The sequence below is a fragment of the Actinia tenebrosa genome, unplaced genomic scaffold (assembly GCF_029948245.1).
Source record: "Actinia tenebrosa isolate PJP-AT-01 unplaced genomic scaffold, QUT_ActTen_1.0 PGA_scaffold17__23_contigs__length_9995812, whole genome shotgun sequence".
NCBI classification, from domain to species: domain Eukaryota; kingdom Metazoa; phylum Cnidaria; class Anthozoa; order Actiniaria; family Actiniidae; genus Actinia; species Actinia tenebrosa.
Window position 1 is genome coordinate 2,355,655 of NW_028292577.1, and position 22,709 is coordinate 2,378,363.

At 34.7% G+C, this 22,709-nt stretch overlaps 1 protein-coding gene across 7 annotated transcripts in view; it reads left to right on the top strand.

Moving 5' to 3' along the window:
* The first annotated feature begins 856 nt into the window (after window positions 1-856).
* LOC116306706 (uncharacterized) overlaps window positions 857-22,709 on the top strand; it is a 59,193-nt gene continuing 37,340 nt past the window's right edge. The window contains exons 1-5 of one of the 7 annotated variants that reach the window (XM_031716798.2): window positions 857-1,120; window positions 11,463-11,654; window positions 13,857-13,874; window positions 18,036-18,242; window positions 19,811-19,855. In XM_031716798.2, coding sequence (XP_031572658.2) covers window positions 11,564-11,654; window positions 13,857-13,874; window positions 18,036-18,242; window positions 19,811-19,855 — 361 coding nt within the window. In that variant the 5' untranslated portion in view covers window positions 857-1,120; window positions 11,463-11,563. Of the gene's footprint in view, window positions 1,121-7,854; window positions 7,988-11,462; window positions 11,655-13,856; window positions 13,875-18,035; window positions 18,243-19,810; window positions 19,856-22,709 lie in introns of those variants that run through there. The other 6 variants (XM_031716794.2, XM_031716792.2, XM_031716797.2 and 3 more) reach the window with 6 other exon arrangements.

The window sequence follows — 22,709 nt, forward strand, 5'->3', positions numbered from 1 at the left end:
TTTCATGACTGTGAAGTAAGCCATATTCCTCTCATAATACAAGAACCTTCGCTATCTAGGTGACATCACCCTACTAGTCTCTCATTGGTCAGCCACCTTTATGAATTTAATTCACTAATCAGTTAGATTACTGTGCTCTGCCTACTGTGGTCGTTATCGAGTTACTAAAACAATCATCTTTTTTAACTCAATCTGATTGGCTAGAACTTTGTCCTGTAAAACATAACAGAAAACAGATACATCAAGCTTAATATAGTTTTGGGTTTAATTTGTGAGATCAAGTAATATAAATTACGATTCTCGAATTTGCTTTGTAGTTTGTCATTGGCAATTACTCGGTTAATTTATACCGTAATGCGGTTTCGTATTTTCTCGAATGGTTCGAAGTTCTTTCGTCAAATAAAACAATGCTGAAATAATGCTATAAAAAACCTTCAGAAAGGGGTTTCTAGTAATAGGCATTAAAATTAATGTGACGTATGCCCTTGTTTCGTATAATAGTTAAGACTGGTTCGACTCTAGAACGTTGCTGAACAGTTGCTCTATATTTCCCGCCTAATTTCCCAACTTTCCCGCCATAGCGACAAGAATGTTTCACTTGATTAAACTATTTTATCTCAACTGCTCTCGAGATTTTAGTATCAAATTGTACTAATTTTCCCCGAGCCGTTTTGTATTCTCACAAATACTATTAATAGTTAATGACGAGCTATAGTTCATTATCTATTCAAGTAAAAATCTTCAGCAAATGTAATTGTTTTAATTCGACTCCGAGTTTAGATTGTTTTAGTTCTGCTTGTATTATCCATTTAGCTCACCTCGCTTTCAAGGCCTGTGTATTTCAAATAAGTGAGGATTTTATTTATTTTTGTTTCTACTGTGTTTCATCCAACTACCTAACGTTTAAAACAAAGAAGGTTTAAATTTTGATGATTGTTTCTGTGGCGAAGATGAAAACGACCGTGAGAGAATCCATTTAGAGCAGAGCTGCAAAGCTGTAATGGTTTCATTCTCAATACCTTTGAAGACGTCAAAAAAATCGAATCACTTCAACAGAAAGAGAAGCTACAAACTTTACGCCGTAACCTGGTTTGCATAATCTTCGTACAAGGAAAATAAGGTAGGTAGAAGCTCTTTATTTAAGTTAATTAACGGTTATCTATCGGTCAGCAGATCTTCGTAGGTATTTTCTCCTTTAATGTTTCAAGCAGGATTTTAGGAAAAGCTGTCACCAGATCAAGAGAAACATTATATCTCAAGATCACTAAAATTATGAACATAGCTATACAATACAGTTAGGCTTGCAATTTAATTTTATTTGTGATAATTCAAATTTAAATAAGAGTTTACCTTAATTCAGTTATGTTTGGACATCGTGCTATTCTATCAAACTTCATTCAACCGGGGGCCGCAGAAAAAAATGCTGTTCTTCAGAAAAAAGCTGCTTGGAATCATAATTTTTATCAATTTTTTTAATCAAAATTGCCTTAAATTTTGCACTTTAAATTTGTTTCATTTATATTTTTACGAAAAAAATTTCGACTAATTTCAGCATCTTTCCACGACGTGAGTGTTCAAGATATTATTTATGAAAACTTTAACCTTTTTTTCATGCAGTTTTGTTTGTCCTATAAAACAGTTTCCAGTTATTTGGTTTAGGGACATTAAAAAAATTTTTTTTCAAACTATAGTCGTCAAAATTTAGAGTAAACCGGCGTTAAAAATTATCTTCAGTTTACAAAACGAGAGTAAGCGAGAAAGGTACTGTTGGTTTTTAGGTTTTTTGGTCACGTTGCGTTTTCGTATATTAACTTTTACCTTGAGATATCTGGAGACCTGCTTAGGAATTATCAGTCTGAATAACTGTATATATTAATTATGATTATTTTAGCGATTGAAATAGTGTTTGTATGTACGATTTCTTGATTGGCTTAAGTGAATCAATGTCGGTTAAAACGATTTCATTCACTTTCGAAATTATTGCCAAAAAAGCAGATGTCTTCTATTCTTCAAAAGGCCGTTGTGATGCAAATCGTAATATAATGTAAACAGAAATTTCTTTTTTATTTCAAACTAGAAAGTTTTTAAAGCCAGCTCCATTTCATGAGTTGCATCCTATTTTATCAAAGATGGGATGATATCACCCTTGATATCTATGATATATCTATTTTTGATTGAATTATTTTCTAGCTTAGAATGCCTTTAAAAAACCTAGCCGGCTAGAAATTGCTGTCTAAATTAGCCCTCCTTTGCCACATTCAGCGATAAATAAATTAGGCCCAAAATAACGAAATCTTTGGTTTAGTTTGTTATTTTTGGCTTGTTTTGCTGACTGAAAATGTCCAAATATTGTGGTCCCATATTTTTTATTTATTCATTATTTATTTTCTTTCATTTTTTATTATTTTCTTTTGATTTGGAGGGGGGAGGGGTGCTTTTGAAAGCAACAAATTCTAAAAACATAATGAGCTCGATTTTTATTTCTTTTAGAACATTTATGTTTGGTTGGGTAAGCATAAGGAATTAGTTCCAAAACTCAAGGAAAATATAACATTCCGTATAGTTTTTCTATTCGTTTGTTAATTCGCAGTTTTCTGCTTGGTTCTACTTCCATGAAATTCATTCTTTCGTTCATTCGTTCGTTTAGTTAATCGTTCATTTATTCATTTATGCAATCATTTATTCACTTTTTTATTTATTTTTATCCATGCATCAATTCTTGCTTTACCACGATTAATGTGGCAACTGAGTGATGGGACTACGAAATCGCACTTGTTCATCTAGTGTAAATTTCCTTTTTTTTATTTCCTTTTTCTTAAAAAAAGACTTTTTTGATTGAAGCTATTGTTACATCTTTTACTTGATGTGTATATGAGTAGTATATAGAGTAAATTTCCTTTTAAAGAACATAACAAAAATAGAAGCTTTAGTCTATAGTTGTGTATAATATCCTTAGCCAGTCAGGTAGGCTTGCACTGTTTTTATACAGTGAATAATTCTAGGCTTGTCACACTTACTACAATGTGTACATCAATCGAGTATACCTAATTGGCCTTGAGCAATTTGATAAAATTAATGAACGTCCGAGAATTTATCGATTAGAGCATGTAACTCCAATGGCATTTCACACACTCGTCTAAATTAAACTCCAGATGATGATAGAAATAGAGGTTGCGTAACTCAGATTTTCAGGATTTCTGAGTTTGTTAAAGCAAGTTATAATAATTGTTAACAAAAATGAACTAAACAATGAACCACTTAGCATGATTAATTGTTAATTCCGTCTTTTAATGCTTTCCCATTTCATACCACGTGTTATTCCCTAGAGTATCATTTCTTTATTTAACTGTTGCATATGAGAAGACGCATGAATATAGATACAACTTATATTGGTTCTAAGAGCATGATACGTGGTTTATAATAAGCCTTTTCATAGTTTAAGAATCGATTCCACTGCGCATGCGATTTTATCCCGAATTTCTCACCTTCTTTTGTCTAAACCTTTTGTTCTTAATTAAACAAAAGAAGGTGAGAATTTCGGGATAAAATCGCATGCGCAGTGGAATCGATTCTTAAACTATGAAAAGGCTTATAGAAAAATTGTGCTCAAAAAAGGACTTCAAAAGTGACTGACGTTTTGTTATATCTTGACGATCATAAGTGAGAGCTGTCGATTCAAGTGTTATATGCCTTGAATGAACATCAGGTCAAGCTAAATCTTTCACATCCTGAAAATAAGGAATATAAACCCCGTTCTTTCGTTCCATGATTATCGTCGTATAACTAGCTAGTATTGAGTCTATATGTAAACGAATTTGGCATAGTAGATAATATTGACTTGTATCGATTAAAGCCTTATTCGATATTTTCCTGGTTTATTGGTTTCTGGGGGAATATATATTTTTAATTTTTAATTTTTACCCATTTACGCAGTAGGAATGGAATCGTCATCGATGAACTATTGACGAGAAGGAATAAAACAAAACTCAGTAATTCGTCGAGAAAAACTAATTTAGATAAAGCAGACTGTTCTCATTCACGATAGGTTTATAAAATTTGAGAGATTATAAATTAGAAATCAGTTGATTGATTAGATTTTGATTTGTTTAAGATACATCCTGTACTGATGCCTTTGCGTGTTACTTTTGCTACCTCATTCTCTATTATGAATGTTCTTTCATCTATCTACTATTCGTAGTATTCGTTCAGCAGACTAGATAATATCAAGAGATAACTACAAGTGTCGGATTAAACTAGTTTGAGCTACTATATACGTCGTATGACAGAAATGATGTAAGTAATAAGTTTAATATCGTGTAATGATAAACAGTTTCGGATGTTCAGCTATTCCTTCGGAGTCAAGAAGGAGATTTGCAGAAGCTCGGTACTCAGTTTATCATAACACAACTTGAAGGTAAACAGAAAATAACCTAGAGTATCTTTGTGATAAAAAGACTGAAGAGTCAGGTGAGTCAAGTATTTACTTAGCTTGAAGTTCGTACATGTCTCATTCATATTCTCATCCTTATTATATTGATGGACAGAATAGGTCTCATTTCATTGCGCAGGCTAGAACTAGCCAAATGGTTAATCATAGTTACCTAGGCCATTGTTTTTACCTTGTTCCGCACTGTATACTACATTGTCATATTATACTCTGCATGCAGACCCCGACTTACAAGAAATTCTTTACAATTGATTGAAGTGTATTTTGTTGGGTTCAAACTACAAACCTGTGTACATAAAAAGACTCACATTCATTCTAGCAAGTTCTTGTGTAGGTTTGTTTCTATTATTTCTTGATTAATTAATCCAAACTGTGAAGTGTTCAAAATGTGCATGTTGTATGTATGTATATATATATTGATAATCAAATTGAAGTATGGACGGATATGGACGGCTTGAAGTTATGTCTGCTAAAGTGTGTCTGACGTCTAACTAGAGTAGTTTTCGTAAGAGTGTTAAGGTGCCTAGAACAAGCATTCTGATTGGACGGCGATTGATCTCGCGCACTGTGATTGGTTCAAATGATGTTGTCCATTCCGCGCGTTGTAACGAGATAACACGTGCCATGCCGTTTCACACTCATGAAAACATTTTCTCTTACACGGAGAATTGGAAGTATTAACATGCGAGAATCGCGGAGACGAGAGCACTCTCACAATCGGAGTACGTCTGGAATAGCTGTTATTACTGTTAAACCCGCAATGAGTAGTTTTTTTGTTTCGTGAATCATACATGCTTGTTGTCTCATTTGCATGTTATTTACATGCATCTATGATATCTGCTAATTGAAGACGTCAGTTTTTTTGGCTTGTTTGGTTTCCCTTACACAAAAATAAACACTAAACTTCAGATAAACCAAGTGGAGAAGACTGACCCAGTGTGTGGACCCTTTGCATGCAGACCATGTTTCCAATTATCATTCTACTGTAATTACAGTGTATCAATAACCAATCTCGAACACAGCACATTAATCATAAAACGTGTTAGGTCAATAGACTATTTCTTTTAGACAAAACATCAGGTAATTTTTCTTGAATTGCTTTGTCCAACTGTAAAACATTTATAGTATGCTTATCGATACCCTGAAACAACCTCTGGGCTGATCTAAGTCAGGGCACGGCTAATTCACAGATCGAGCCCTGAAACAAACTCTGGGCTGATCAAAGTCAGCAGGGCACGGCTAACTTACAGATCGTACCCTGAAACAACCTCTGAGCTGATTTAAGTCAGGGCACGGCTAACTTACAGATCGTACCCTGAAACAACCTCTGGCTGATTTAAGTCAGGGCACGGCTAACTAACTGATCGAATTAGAATTTAGATGAGTGGGATGAGTTTTGCGGATGGAGTAATCTTTGTAAGAGTTAATTACTAGATAATCCTGTATAGCAGTTAATGGTATTTTGAGTAATAGGCGATAAGCAACTAAAAAGTGAAAAATAACTTTTGCAGAGGGAGGAATATATTGGAGGATCAATTGCTGTAAATTTTTTATCAGTTCATCTAATATAAAACATCGTCCAACAATCGATTCCATTCAGCTTTGGCATACAATGCTTTCCTTATTACTTACATCATTTCAGATTATTTGTCATTCCCTTGAATACAATTTCTCTGTTTAATGGTTGTGCATGAGAAGACACTTGATTATGGATTCAACTTAAACAAAGAATTTAATTATCAAGAGAAAGAATGACACGTGTTCTGGAACGGAAAAACTTTAAATCGAAAGGCCTTTTGTAAAGCATTCGGTGTGGACCATTTGAAAAAGGGTGTGTCCCTTGAGATACCTTAGTTCTTTAGTTATAGAAGACAACAATGCTTTCATTAGAAAGAGTATAGCGAAATGAGTGATCTTTCAAAATTTCATTGTAGTAACATTAAATGATAAAAAGCTACATTTTTGAAATCATTAATTGTTCGTGTTGCTCGTTCCCAGTCTTACTCTCGTTTTTCATATTGTCGAATGTGAGTAATTCGGTTTTTAATATAAAACATGCATCTTTTAGCTTGTAGATAATAATCGGCCTTTTGTTATCTACATTGATGGGTTTTCATGTAGCTGATTGATTTAGATTGATCAATTTAGAGGGAAATTTAATTTGTTTCATTGTGGAACAAAAGTTTTGAATGAGCAGCAAACAACTTAAGGTGACTGCCTACTTTTGGAAATTGATTTAAGCTTTTTTTAAAACTTCGATTTTCCGAATTGAAATTTAATGCTGATTCCAAATCTGGAAAGAAAAATAGGGCGTCCCGAGCTCGTTTTCGAGATAATCAGCATTTAATGGAAGCCTACGCACGAGCTTTTGGAGTAAAAATTGCGCCACCGGAAGTGATTAGAAAAAAATTAAGATGAAAAAGATAATAGTTATTTGCAGACTATATGATTGCATGAATGAAGGCTAGTCAATCATTATACAATAATACATGGATATCTTCGAAAAAAAGACAGAGAGATACATTGATTTGTCATATTTTGTAGTTTCGGTGCTCTTATAAAATCTCATAAAGTCGAACAAAAATCCCTACAAAAATCTATTTTTTCACTTGTTCCTGATTTAAACTTTTCCTAAAATGTTGATATAACCTAGATTTTTAGGAGTTTTTTCCCGTGCAAAATTCGAGGGTTTTGCCCTGTTGAAGCTCAAAACGCGTATGGTTCTTCAATAAAATCTTGTAGATTTTTCAGCGGTTTTTGAGCGTGCGCTCATCGTGGGCTCAATTCGAACGTTCAAAATTAGGCAGCCACCTTAAACAACAGTAAAGGAAGGATTATTAGAAAGAAAAAAAGAAAGAAAGAAAATGTAAACTGAGATGAGCTTATCTTCAGAGGAAACGTCAATGCAGAAAAAGTATGATAAAAATGTGATTATATCGCTGTTATATTAGTTTTTATTATTGAATTTTGATGGAAACATTACGTGCCTTTGTATAACTGTTTCTATTTCTTTTTGGACCAAATCCCATGATGGATGTCAACATAAGTGCTTTTCAAAAACCACGATAAGAAGCAAGGCGAAGTGGTGGTCCTATTTCAAGGGGCCTCCTCTTACGAACACAAGATTGCTTGATCACCAACGCCATTAGATCGTGCAACAGTTAGTAGGCAGTTGTGGGTACTTTCAGCCACAATAAATAACCTTAATGGATGTTCGTGTGGCCAGTTTTGCAATAATGGGACACTAATGCTAATCTAGTGTGAATTCCTCTACTCTAAGTATCTTGTTATTAATAATTCAAAGCTCTTCACGATCATTATCTTAACAAGCCAGTTCCACACTAGTGTTTAGCTCTGCATTCCTACGCTTTTGCCCAGTGTTTTAAAGTATTAGCTTCGTGTGAACGTGATGTTACAGCGGTGAATAACATTATCGTCGTAGATAAAAGAATTCATTGTTTAGCCCTTCTTTTCAATTCGTTTGCAAACCTCACTTGGAGACAAGATTCTCCGTTTCAATGAGTGGAAGTGCAAGCTCAGGTCAGAAAATAATATTTACTCATCAATTAATTGATGTTTATATTTTAACTCGAGTAACAAAGGCATTTGCTAGGCCATAGCAAACAGACAAACAGGTATTAGTTTTGACAGTAAACGTATTGCATTTTGTCGAATGATTAAATGCATGGCATGCTGCCTTTTTATCTTCACTAAGCAGGCAGTATCTTATAGGAATACTCCAGTTTTAATTTCCCCTTTGCTCAGGGATAGCCTCTGCTTTGCTGTAGAATATTTTTGAATATTCTGATGCTGCTGAAAGAAAGCTTTATACCCTGAGTAAATGATTCTGTAATCAAGGTCGAGCACAGCGATATAATATCATCCCTTATTTGTGCAAATATGACGATTCTCTTCTTTCGAGAAAAGAGAAACCTTTTCTAGAATACTTCAATTTTTGCCAAAAAAAGGAAAACTACATTAAGCTATTAAACGGCTCAAATTTTCACTCATAAGATTAATAATATATGTACATCTGGTTTATATGCCGCTCAATACTATAATTATTCTTTATATCTCTCCTCTATATGACTTATGCTGTAAGATAGGTGGAATTGTTTAAGAAAAGGCAGGATGACCTTAGTGTTAGGGGCAACACATCCGCTGTTTAGATGTGCTCCTTTTCTTTGATTAAGCTGTTTGTTTATAAGTGAGTTGAACTGTTTACAATGATAGTAGGCCGATCTTAATGTTAGAAACCCCATCTAAAAATACAGATCATTTTGAAAATTCTTTTGGACGCGGGGCTAACATGAAAATACAAGAGTAATCACCCTTTTTTAGATGGAATATGTACTATTCTTACTTCTTTTCCTGTCATGCTCGCATATTAAATAAATATTTTAATGGAATCTGTAGTCCTAGAGTAGCATTAAAAGCTTGCAATACTTTGTACTATTTAGAACTAAATAGCACTAATTACATAATAGAGAACAATAGAATTAGCACAGTTTCACATTATTTAGTACTATTTATGTTGCACACTTTTAGTGTTTGTACTCTACCTTCATGTAAACATGTCCTTGACTTATTTTTTTCCCCCTGCGTTTTTGAACGTTTATACAAGATTAATAGAAAAATTCATTATACATGATTATTGCGAACACGATTGATTTCGGAACTGTTTGTTATGCTTTCGTGTGATGTACAAATGTACAGTACTAAGGAGCGATAAGGCTAGGATAAGCCGATAGCAACATACAGTCAATCCATCTGATCCTTTACTTTTTCACTCAACTATTGATTACCAGCATTTTCTGATTATTTGTTGAGTTCGCGCAGTCTTCATTATAACTAGGGATCATATGAATATTTAAATCAAAACATGGTCATGTATATTTGTTTTCAGATATATATTTTAATATATTTTGCAATCGTATATGCTCATAGTTTTAGTTTTGAGCAATATTTTTTATTTGGAAAATGTTTTTACATATCTCGCCTGATGTCTCCATAGAGTTCAACAAACAATGTAATCTGGCAAATTCCTTAGTCATTTAGTATTCCATTTAGTATTCCACTTAAAACAGAAGGAAAAGTAATCAATCTTTATTCATATTTTTAAAAACGCAAAATAATGTAAAGAGATCGTTATTTTAAGTTGTGATACTTGGAGTCGCTGCTGGTCTCCGTTGCCAGTGGCTAATGTTTTTAAACTTGGAAGTATAATACGACATACTCCACACTCGCTACCACTATATGTAGTATTCTTGATAAGCAAACAACTCTCAACTCAGATCAGTATTGGGGTTTGTGGAGGAAGGAAATCCGAAATACGTGAAGAAAAACCCTTGTGGCAAAGGAAGAGGACGATTTGCAAAACTTTTTCAAACTAACTCCTTCACATGAATCTTGAACCAGAGACCGGACCCGTACTTAGGTGTCACAGTGTTGAAGGGAAAAGTAGTTTGAGTATAGAAGTATTGATTAGTCTTCTTTAGTTTGTTATTCAATTCCACCGTGATAATCCGCTGATAATTCACTTAAACTATAAACGGCAAGTAATTTAAAACCATTCATTATTGACACTTGAAGTTTCATTTTCAAAGGAAACCGCTCGACAGACCGCTTCGTCCGACACTGAATAGAAAAGTGCGTTCTTTTTCACTGCTGTAATGGATTTTTTTATTTTCACTTGAAATTTGTAATAAGGGAACCACACAGAACCGAAATTAAACTTCCTCAGACCTTTTTCTTTCTTTCAAATAGTATTCATTTTGAACTTGTAAAATAAATACTAAGGATTTTTCTAAGCCTGAGTGCAAAAAATTAAATTTGTTTGTGTTAATCGTGTAGCTCATAGCACTAGGTGCCCTAAACAATCACCGAGATACGACCTATAGTGAACAATGAAAATTCTTGTGATAAAAGAAATAATTTTTTTAAGATTCAATTATTAGTCAGGTACACTGTCACGGACAGGAACGAAGTGTTGGTTTTTCTATTTCTATTCAGTCGTTTTTGTCAGCTCATTCAATCCTTCGAAGATGTTAATCAGGTTTTACGGAATAAGTCCTTCTCGATTACGATTTCTTTGTAAATAAGACAAATGTAAAATCACGTCGAAGAGTATAAAGTAGAGTTTCATAACATAGAAGTTGGGATGATAAATGACACATCTCGTTAAGTCTAAATAGACTCAAAACTGAATTCAATATACTTCTTTTACCTAGATTCAGTATTTTTTTCTGCCGTTATTTTTACAATTATAACCTAAAAAAAAGTTTTAACTTGAAAATACTTTCTTAAGGAAGCGAGTATTTCCTCTATAGTATATGACACTCATTCAATTTTCCATAATCATCACAAAGCAAGATTAAGCACACAATATATACGTAATTAGCTAGTCTAGTCCTGCCGTCAACGCTCCGTTACAAAACGTTCTTTACTTAGCAATATGATTGAATTCTCGTTTCAATTGCCTTAATCAACTAAACGAAGCGTATTGGATAGTCAATAGGCAAAGGTCTCGCATGAACCATCCTTCAAATAGCAGACAAGTAGCTTGTGATTGGCTTACACTAGATTGGCGGCTTTTTAATATTGTTTTTTTGTTTTCCTAATAATCAATAATTAACGATTTCTAGCTTTCAATCTCTCGGAAATAGATGCGGTTGAGAGATTTATGGAATTTGCTCTAACGAGGAGTATCGTATCGTATCTGGACCTAGCTAGTTTGGGATGTAATTCATGGAATGGAATCCCAACCACGTACGGAACAATTCTTTGTTTCGACTCCAGTCCAGACGCCTCGCCTCCTTAGATCCCACTAATAATGATATCAGGGATCTTCTTAAAGATTACAAGAGTGATTTGATGCAATTTTCAAATAATTTTTAGACTAAAGAGTTATATAAGACAATATAAGAAGATGCATGGTGAGTTAGACCGACATGCCAGGACGCATCTGTAAAGTCCATATAATACATCAACGAGGATTTTTTTTCTTTTCCTACAGATTTTCATCGACTTCCTACATCATCTACTTATTTAGTAATGAGAAAACGACTGAAGTAACGGCATTGACGGAGACTTGAGGACTGACAAAGTATATATAAGATGAGTCCAAATGTCCCCACAATGGTCATTAAATCCTTAACCAAACACAGAAGACTCTCTCAGCCATTGTTATTCAGTCTAGTATTCCTTGGTAAGTCTCAATATTGTCAATCAAACCGAATATTATTTATCTATTCATTATCTCTCAAATATATGCGCGCCAAATAGAAAATTTCAATTCAAAATGAAGCAAGTTTTTCTGGTTTCATTTCTTAAAACTCATTTTGTGACATGTGTAACGATTATTGCTTGAGGGATTCAGACGAACGTTATGACTGACGGTCAGGGGTAAAACCATCTAATAAACTCCCACCACGAGGAAGCTAGTCGCGCTCAAACAACTACTTTATTTTTCGAGCAAGCTTCTAATAAAAGATCTTCAAAAAAATCATAAAATATTGATCAAAAAAATTTAAGAGGGGCTTAGAGATCCAGGGTGCTAGAATAGCCTAGAATCAGCAGAAAAAAAGACTTCCTAGGGGTGTCTTGGTTGTGAATGAAATAATCTAAATTTTGCAGTATAGTCCGCCATTTTGTAAAAAAGGCGCGGTAGGGATTTAAAGTCATGAAGAAGATCAGATTGATTAGCAAATATATTGTATACATGTTTAGATTCTTCAGGGGTAAATATAGGAAGGTATTACCTTTATTCAAAAGTGTGTTGGTAGGATAAAAACAATAGAGTTTGGGGTTTTAGTCTCACTAAGGTTTACGTTAGTGAGTTATCAAGCGCACCGTTGCCGTCAATCATTTTTCATACTGGCTACCAGCAACACGGCATTTATTTGCAGAAGCTTCCAATTTGGAAAGGTTTACGAAAGTTTCTATACATTAAGGGTGTAAAATGAAACACTGCAAAGCATTACCTCGAAATTATTAATTTAATTTTAACTGAAACTCAGGTTCAGAATCTTCCGTTTTTTTTACCGGCTTACTCAGTTTGCTAAGCTGGACTCTGATTCAGTTGAGACCATATAAACCCCTTCTACCGTATGTTTTCTTTTCATTTCTGTTTACTTTCAATAAGAGGGTGCTTGATGAAATCACTTTGGATAATGTTGTTCGACTGTTCACGAGTTCACACGCCGAACTTTTTGTGCCGAACTAAGCAATAATATATAGGAATAACAATAGCAAGAAATTAAAGCCCCTTGATTAATTATCGGTTATCTTTCAAACAAAAGTGTTTCTGTTTGACGACTCTTAAAAATCCAGTATATGCTGGCTTAGCCTTGAATCCAGGAGTTGCTGGTTTTGTTATTCTGATTTCTGCTTTTGTTTAATGACCTCAGATGTGAGGCTAAGCCCTCATAATCTAGAGTTTTAAGATTCGTCTATAGATTTCAATATTATGCAAACTATATGCTGCATTCTCAATGGATAATCAATTTTAATTGAGCCACATTTTGAGGCAAAATTAAGGAATCGGTTTCATTTTGGAGTGCATGTGACGTCATAGCCGCCATGTTGAATGAATAAAATAGGATTGAGGCTATGATCCAACATGGCGGCCATGTCTTTCGTTACTTTGTTGCTTTGGGATTTTTTGCACACCAAGAGCTGCCTTGTAATTGTGTATGAGATAGAATGTGTCTATGATTCTATACATGCTGTCTTTTATCATGGTCACCCTCATTTGACAATTGCTGCGGGTGCACAGCGCTTGTCGTCTCCTTGACAACACGGACATCACATGATCAAGAAAGCTGACACTGCTTTCATGGCTCTGTTACTGCTACTGACGCTTCTAACCTGAACAAAATTAGTTGACAAAACTTTAATCAGCTGCGTGGGGGGCTGCGTTTGTTTGCTTGTATTCACATCACTCACTTTACCTATAATCAATTTTAGATCCTTGATTTTCTTAATCTTTTTAGTGTCTTGATTGTCATACGTCCTCGCTTGTTTGTTACTAATTCATTTTTAAATTCTCGTCAATCTTTTATTTCGACTTTCTTACCTCTTGTGTGCATTTTGTCGTGAGTTTCGTATTGTTTTGTCGTTTGTTTTATTTTTGTTTATTATTGTCATTTGTTTGTTTGTTTGTTTGTCACTCTTCCTTATTTGTTTGTTTCTTTTTTCCCCCCTCTCTTTTGTATTTTTATTTGTTTTGAACCTTTGATTATTAATTTACTTTGATATTCCTTATCAAAAAGAAAAAACAAAACAATTGTACAAAACAAAGCAAAACCACAATTTGATGAACAGCAACGTTACTTTATCACCTCAAGTACTCTTTTTCCTTCCTTTGATTACTAATGTTCCATATTTTATTCTTATATTTTTATTCTAGCTTTCCAACATACTGCTTGTAAGTAGCATTTACGGTTTAGTAAGTTCTGCATACTTTTCTCTAGCACGTGCAAGAACCTAACGTAATAACCACTTTTCTCGCTGTCATGCACCACTCCAGCGCAAAGACTCACCACTAGCTCTCACCTACACAATACAATACTAACGCACTCTAGGACATCTAGCTACCACATTGGTATTCGGTTCATAGACCTATCCCGAATTCGCTTGACTGACCACGAAACAATGGTTTGAAGTCGAGACTGAACTTGATTCTTTTATTCATCAAGTTCAGTCTCGACTTGAAACCATTGTTTCGTGACCAGTCAAGTGAATTCGGGATAGGTCTATTTCGCTAGCTTTCGAGTAATTCGTTCATGCAATATCTCACGTCAAATGTCTCACGTCTTGTTGTTGACATTGCCTCGGATCAAGTGCTTTATCAAGCTAACTGTTGATAGAGCTATTCCTTGGCAAGGAAGAAATGCATTCTAAATGTAGTTTCAATATCAAAACCACCTTGCAGAAAATATTCCATATGTTCTTTTATCTCGCGAGAAAAAATTAAACTTACACAGTTGTCCATTCTTTAGTTACCGCGTCCTTCCCCTAACAAAGATTAGTAAAATTCGGACCAGAAAGGAACATTTTAACTGTCGAAGAAAATGTCGACGTGAAACTTCCTCAGTTGAAAATAAGCCTTTTTTCAATTCATCTATCAAGGACAAATATTTACTAACTCTTCAAAGAAACGTTTTAGTTCTTGCATGAACCTTTCAAGAATCCTGGGTAGGGTTCAGCACGACGCATGCGTGAAAGAACAACCTTTATTTTGCTGGTTGTTCATGCATGGTGACTGAAGCAAGCATACATTTATTCATTCCTGCTCCAATGCCGCTTATAATATCTACGACATTGAATCAAAAACAGCTAAAAACTAAAAATTAAATGCAGAATAAAGATTTTTTCAGAATTTATTTTTAAAGAATCAAGATCTTTTAAATAGGATTAAGATTTTAAGAGAATTAAGATTATTATAGAATTAATTTTTTTTTTTTACAGAATTAAGATTTTTATAGGCAATAGCATGGTTTTTAATTTGGCAAAAAAAGACGAGTGATAATACTTCAAAATTGATTCCAGTCGCTTACCACTTGTGAATTAAAATCATTACCAAGCAATTCCGGCGGAAATTTCTTGAGTGGTTAGTCATGCTACCATAAATATCACGTGCAAATCATGATATCATTGATTTTACTTGGAAATCTAATTCTCAAAACCAAATTATCAATAAAATTTAGTTGTTTTGTTTTTTTCAATCTAAACTAAATAAATATTTTGATTGTAGTGTCTCAACAAATAGAGTAGATTGCATAACTTTTAGTCAATTTTCAGTCTCCCAAGAGAAATTTTTTTTTTCAAAACAGTGTAGTGGATTTTAGTTGACCTACGTACCAGATGAAATCCTTGGTCATTTTTTCGATTACATATTTATATTCCTTTTCTTTCCTCTTGAAAAGTTAAACTAAAAGTGAACATATAGATCGGAATTGCTTCAATACAGGGTTTTCTTAAATCAGAAATTATTTTAAAAGAAATAAAACCTATGATCAAAATTCGATTTGAAGAATAAACTGAGTGTAAAAAAATCTCTATTCATTGATTGATTTTTCGAGATTTTTGCTTCAGATTATGAACAAAATAAATAAAACGAATGATCAAATTCTGCTTTAAATAAATAAGTTATTACTGATTGCAATTGGATGGTCGATGAAATTAAATGACAAAAAAATCACCCCAAAAAACAATTTGTTATATTTGACCTGCAGGTAGCGGCCATGTTGATGACGTCATGTGGTTGTTGTGTTGTAATCATTAGACTTCTCTCACGGTCTTTCCCCATGAATGGAGCAGTAGGTCATCGATAAGGGATAAATACATATATAAATATAACCTGAAAGAGCTAGATATAATGATTTTATGGATCGGTTTTGATTTAAAAATGAAATCTAAACTCCAACGCGTTTTTTCCCCCACAAAGCATCAAATTCCATTGGGAGCCCTGTCACCGCTTTATGTTCGTGAACTGTTTGAAATTTACTTCCATTTCATAGCAAATATTACCTCATAAAAAAATAGGTTTTGATAATTAATAGTGTTCAGAATAAAAGTTTATTATTTCGTAAATCTAAATGAATAATTATCGTTATTTTTATCTCTTACGAGAGCTATTTATATCTCACTTCAAATCACGTGGTTTGACTATCACCCCAGGCATTTCTAGATCTGGAGGTGGTTATTTGGATAAACTACGAATAGATACGAAAAGTTTTTTCAAAATCACCATGTAGTCTTTATTTCTTTATAGATTATTCATTTCAGTATACCAATCAGCTTGGTCGGGAGCGCTGGAACACAATCTGCAGTAAATTGTTACTGGGTTATTTTTTGTGTGTTCAAAATTTATATCAATCAAACTAAACTTGATTCCTCCACTCAATAACCAAGTTTCGATATTCTAGTTGAGTAAAAGACAAAACAATCTGCTCCGGCAAAATAAAAGAATAATATTATCATTAGATTATAAAGTACTTCCATTTCGAGTTCCCCTTTGCTCAGTCTTAGCCTTAATTGATGGTGTACAAATGTGTTCTTTTCTTTTATTAAGGTCCATTGTATAGTAAGGAACGTACGCACTACGAACAATACGAGTTGATTAAAATGCCACGGGTTTTGGTTGAATAGCTGAATATTATAACACACAACCGAGGCTAAGGCTGAACGCAAGAGAACTCGAAACTGGAGTATTGTGCTTGTTCACTAAACCAGAATATCGAAGTTGGCTATTGCCTACTTTATATTCGGATATTCCAGTTCATGTTGATGAATATCTACTCTACTAGTAATATTAGTCAAGCCTATCGTGTAGATATTATATAAGATCAGTGACTGCCAGTCCATGTGGGACTTTCTGTCATAATTATAATCAATTATTTGAGGCAACATACATGCTCATACGCTTTTATGTGTCATTTTAAAACTACTGGAAGCTGCATGAGCATGCATGGCTTGTTATTCTGGATGATTAAAGTAACATATAGCTCTAAGATAAACTTTTTAAAATCGTTTTCTTGATCTCTATATTATTACATTGGGGTGCAGTTTTTTTTGGTCAAAATTTAGATTATTCCAAATGACGTTTGCAAGCATAAAATATCAAACTACCTCAATTTTCTTGAGTTCTGATGCATGATGACCTGCAATTTTAATCTTTTCTTTCTTTCTTTCTTTCTTTCTCTTTTAGTTTTAGTTATTTCCAACATTTTTTCCGGAATAAAGTGTCATGACTGCAATGGGATTCACCATGAATCTTATTCAATGAAACCAAACTAACTTATTGTTTTTCCCTTGCAACGTGTACAGCACATATTTAACTTGATGTTTCCCATTTCAGACCACGTGTCATTCCGGCTCTTGAGAATTAGATTCTTTGTTTAAGTTGTATGCATATTAATGTGTCTTCTCACGTACAATGTACAGATTTTTTTGGCCTAACCATGCATGATCACGCGAACACTGCACCGTGTTTCCTATAAGATGAGCTCTTAAAGCATGCTTAGCACACGCGTTAAGTTATGAATATTATTAGCCATCGGGGTTTTGCATTGAACGTGGCAGCAACCTTGTTGGACAGCAGGAACTATTAGCCATTCCGAGGTTAATTAAATTTCTGGTTCAAGTTGGCATTGTAAGGCATTGTTGAGCTGTTTTAGGGGACGAAATAGAACCGCCATCTTGTAAGTATGTCGGTCCACTAAAACACCCCACAAGATGTCCACTCACAATGCACTGGAATTCCACCCCGTCCAGTTTTTTCCTCAATCTCGAAATTGCTAATAGAATCCTTTTCGCCTGAGAAATTGCAATGTTTTCCCATTATCTGTCATTGTCTTGAGGATTATTTATTTCTTATCGCTTGAGAAGGTCTGCCATTATTATGGACGTAACGTATGCAAATAATCTTATTCTCAAGATATTTGAAACGAGAAAACCACAAAAAAATAGGATTTACTGTCATTCCTGCCATGTACCATGGCTGCCGTCACGTGATAGTGCAAGCCTATTATTATTTTTGTGATTATCATTTGTTCTTTATTTTTTCCTTTCCTGCACTCGTTAGGTTTAATATACCCCTACCCGGTGTGGGGATCTCCGTATCAGACCGCCGACCATTTTTGGCCGTTTCAAAACATCACGTCGGAAGGATTGCTCGAGGATGTCCAGGGTGCTGCACACACTATTGTTTACAATGGAGGTAAAATCAAGAAAGTGGATCAGCTTGGTACTTCACTCTTTTTTGATGGCAAGGATGACTGGGTCGACACTGGTAAGTAAGATGCTCGGCCTTTAAATAAATCGTCAACATTATGCTTACTTCATGTTTAGTTAAGTGACAGACAGACAAACAGACAGACAGACAGACGGACAGACAGACAGACAGACAGACAGACAGACAGACAAGTAGGCCTTGACTGTCATTCTCCTAAATATAATATTTGACCTGAAAGCTTTTCACAGATAAATGATGTGGTGAGATAGACCCCTTGCAGCATGTCGGGATGTAGCTCAATTTGGAGGACATAACAATAGGTTTCCAATTGTCACGAGATTCTTTTGTTTTTCCTCCATTGATGAGATGCTTTGACTTCATGCAAGGGGTCTATTTAAAGTCAATAGATAAAAAACAACATTTTCATTTAAAGGCCGCGTGACCCAACACCCTACTACTACTTCGTTTATAGGGCGATGGTTTGAGAACGTTCGAGTACAAATGGTTGATTGTAGTTGATAAACATTTGACTTCGTTAAACTACAAATATTTACTGCGGTTTTTGATATTCTGCGAGCTCGGTAGTTACGAGCTGCACGATGAAATTTGTTTTTCGCTGCCGTCAATCACAAATAATTAGTCGGTACCTTTTATGTTGTTGACTGGCGGCTGTAAAAAAAAAAAAAAAAAAAAAATTCAGCCGTTGAAATGTCTGAGTTTGCAGAATATCGAAAACTGCAGTAATCGAAAATGCCAAACGATACAAAGAGACAGTTATCTTTATTTCTATTAATGAATTAATTCTTTTAAAGGCGATTAGACTCAATTTACTTTCACCAGCAAATAAAACTATGATAACGCGGCGCTTTTCCTTCAGTTAGACTGCAAAACAGCAAAAGGCTAGGTTGTCTATAAGCTGAAAAGTAAAATGCGAGGTTAAATTATCCTCGTCGCTTCTGCATAATCATTATATGTGTGCGATTGCCTTTACTTCCGGTAGCGGCTGAAACAGAAAAAGGACTGGTCACATACGTTTTCACTCTCTCATCTGCCAGCTTTGTTCAACACTACCACGCGTGCGTGGCTACCTTCACTTCCGCTTTCAACACTCCATCGTGATTGGACTAATTCCTGCTTCGCTCCTTTCCATCTCATAATTGACCAGAACATACCAAAATATACATGTTGAAATTAGTTCTGCCAAACTTCATTTCATTTTCAAGAGCAATCACTTAAATTATTCCACAACAGTGCTATAACTTCTAGAAAAATTAATATAAACTAATTGCTCTGTTCTTGAATAAATTTCATCGAAAAAAGATCGTATCTTAACTGCTTTAACTTCTGGACTAATATTTTATATTAACTAATATTGCCCGGATGATTTTTACATTTAATTCTTTATAATTTCTAACATTTCCCCCCTGTTTTTTTCTGAATTATCTTAAATTATCCAATTAATTGCTTCTCTTTCGAGTTTGTTTTTATTCGGTTGCAACTTTGTCCCTTATTTCTCTATTAATTTTGCGAATTAATTCATGGAGTTCAAAACTCTTTCTAACCGCAGTGGTATGGCATGGCGCGAGCGAACTAACCAACCCCGCTAATTCTCGTTATATTAATAGGCAACTTTCGACAATGCAGCGAGCTACCTGAAATGAAGTACGGCTGTAAGTAACCAATGATCGATGGCTTTTTTGCCGTTATTTTTGCACCTTTTCGCACTTAATTATTTTAGTTGCACAAATTTGCATAAGGATGGGCTTTCCTGAGAATTTGATTGGCATGTAGGATATTTTTGTCTAGACGGATGATAAATACAAATAAGAAAGCCGTATTTATTTCTTATTTCTTATAAAATCAATTTTGGTTGACATTAAGTACTAAACTTCCGGCTCCTAAATTTACTTAAAAAGAAATAATTCTTCCTAATTTTTTCAGCGCAACGCAACTAGAACGTCACTTTACAAAATCATAGATTATCAGTGAATATTTTACTGCGCTACAATAATAACTTAATAATCTCAAAAAATTATATTGCGCAAACTGATTGACGTACTCATCACGTGATCGAATGCCCAAATAACAATGCATAACAAACTTAAGCTGGTTGGGTGGCCTGGCACGTTTGAACGAAAGAAACAGCAGTGTTGAAAGTCTAGAAAGCGGTTTAGATGAAACGCATTTTATAGATGAATGCTGTTCTTGTTCTCCTTGGCTGAGGATCAATGTTACTACACAGAAAAATTATAAGACATGTAACGAAAAAAAAAAAAAACCATTAGATAACTGAACTTGTCTACACTGTTATCGTACGGTATTAATAATTTAGTAAACGCAAAAAGAAATGGCCGCATGTTGGTTGATATAACAGGAAAACCTTATACCAAATCCTTGTTTAAATCGACCGAACAACATGGCGGCTATGATGACGTCATATAACAACCCAATGAAATAATTTCATTTTTATTCGAATTAGAAAATTTAGAAAGTTTATTATGAACTTCAGTTTGCTTTGGACACAGATTTCTGTCTTTTTTCCCCCACTAACGTTCAGTCTCAAAGTGAATCAAATGTTCATTAACCATTCATTGGAAGACAAGTAACTAAACTCATGTAGTTGTTCATATTATTGCATGAACTTACTTGGCAGAAATTCTGATTTCAACATGAAATCCGACAAGATCAGATAATTAGTCTCAATCCTTATGCAAATTGAGCACCATTACGGCACACCACCAATGCACTAATCATCTCAGATCATCAAGTCATGCACTATTACTGTACCACTGCATGCATGCATGATGTGCACTCATTACTATGATAATAACTGTACCACTGTCTGGAGACAGTGACGGAACGGTAGCTATGATGTGGGATGTGAAATGGTAAAGTGTGTGAAAACTTTCTTGACACATTCAACATCAAGGAAACAAGGAATTTTCGTTCTTGTTTTCTATTAAGAGAAACTTTTTTTCCTGTTGATCTGATCTGATTCAACAACTGATCCGATCGAATGGGCTTGAGTGAGCACGAAAAAAATTGGCTCGAATTAAGTTGAGGCTGGGCTTGATGACTTCATACAATTACAGTATTTTATTAAGACCAACCTGTGCTTGGAGCCATTTTTTCGTGGTACTCGCTAAATTTCGAGAAATGTTTGTTTCTTTCACATTTCGGACTGTAGCTGTTCGTGTTGTTTCTGGGTGTGTGTGCCAGTGATAGGAGTGTTGATTTACTAAGTTCATTTTAAAATAGACGTCTTTACCTTGGGCGCAGTGTTCAGTGTTATAGAACATGTATTATTCTCTAGAGAATCAGATTCTTTGTTTGAGTTGAATCCATATTCATGTGTCTTCTCATGCACAACCGTTAAACAAAGAAATGATACTCTAGGGAATGACATGTGATCTGAAAAGGGGAATTAAGTTACGCCCAAGCCCAGAGGTCTATTTGTCACCCATAATTGTGCAAATAATTTGTTAGCTCTATTTTTAATAGAACCTCTTAGCAAGATCGTAATGATATCCTATTTCAACTACGTGTCTTTCTCTCGAAAAAAAGAATTTTTTGTTTGAGCTCTAGTTGTATCCATATTCATTTTTTTTCTTCTCATGCGCAACGGACCCTTAAACAAAGTAAAAATACCCTAGAGAATGACACGTGGGCTGATATTGGGAAACATTGCGCTCAAAGGTTTTTCCAGTATTGAATAAATTAAGCTTAAAAATCCCAGCATCCAATCATTGCACTGTCACTATCGATACCGTGGGTGCCGAGGAAAAGTCGCTAAAGAAGTGACTTCGATGATATCTACGTCATATATTGTCTACTTTGTCCACAGCTGTTTGTGGCGTATTTTAAATAGTCAGATATGCATTTATACCACAAGTTTCATTCAAACCACTTCATCACCAACTTTTACCGCCATTTGCATTGCCACGCTACCACCCCAGACAAAAATCGCGACGTGCTCTTTGCAATAGACTGCCGTCAATCAAACACGCTGACGTCATTTACACTCATTTGGATCGGCCCGGATAGGCCCGGTGAGTGTGGCTCATAATACTTGTAAACAATCGTCAAGTTTTGGCGCCTTTTAAATCACACACGCGTGTAAATGATGTCAACGTGTTTGATTGACGGCAGTCTATTGCAAAGTGCACGTCACGATTTTTGTCTGGGTTGGCCGCGTAGCAATGCAAATGGCGGTAATTTTTGCTGCAAGTTATATTTGTTTATAATATAATATTCAAAAGCACGCACTAATTTTCGTTCACCTAATTTTGCACATGTAACTTTAGTTCCTTTGTTTCGTACTGTTTGCGTTTATTAGTAGCACGCGCTTAATCCTTCGATTTGCCTTCTCGGAAAAAAAAAAAATTGTCGACATCAGTCAAAGCGTTTCCATGACATCGTGGAAAAACATTTTCCAAGGCAGATGTCTATAGAATGTAGCGGAAACGTCTTGATTGGCGTCCACTAAAACCTACTACGTTGTGACAATGATTTAGCGCGTGGTAT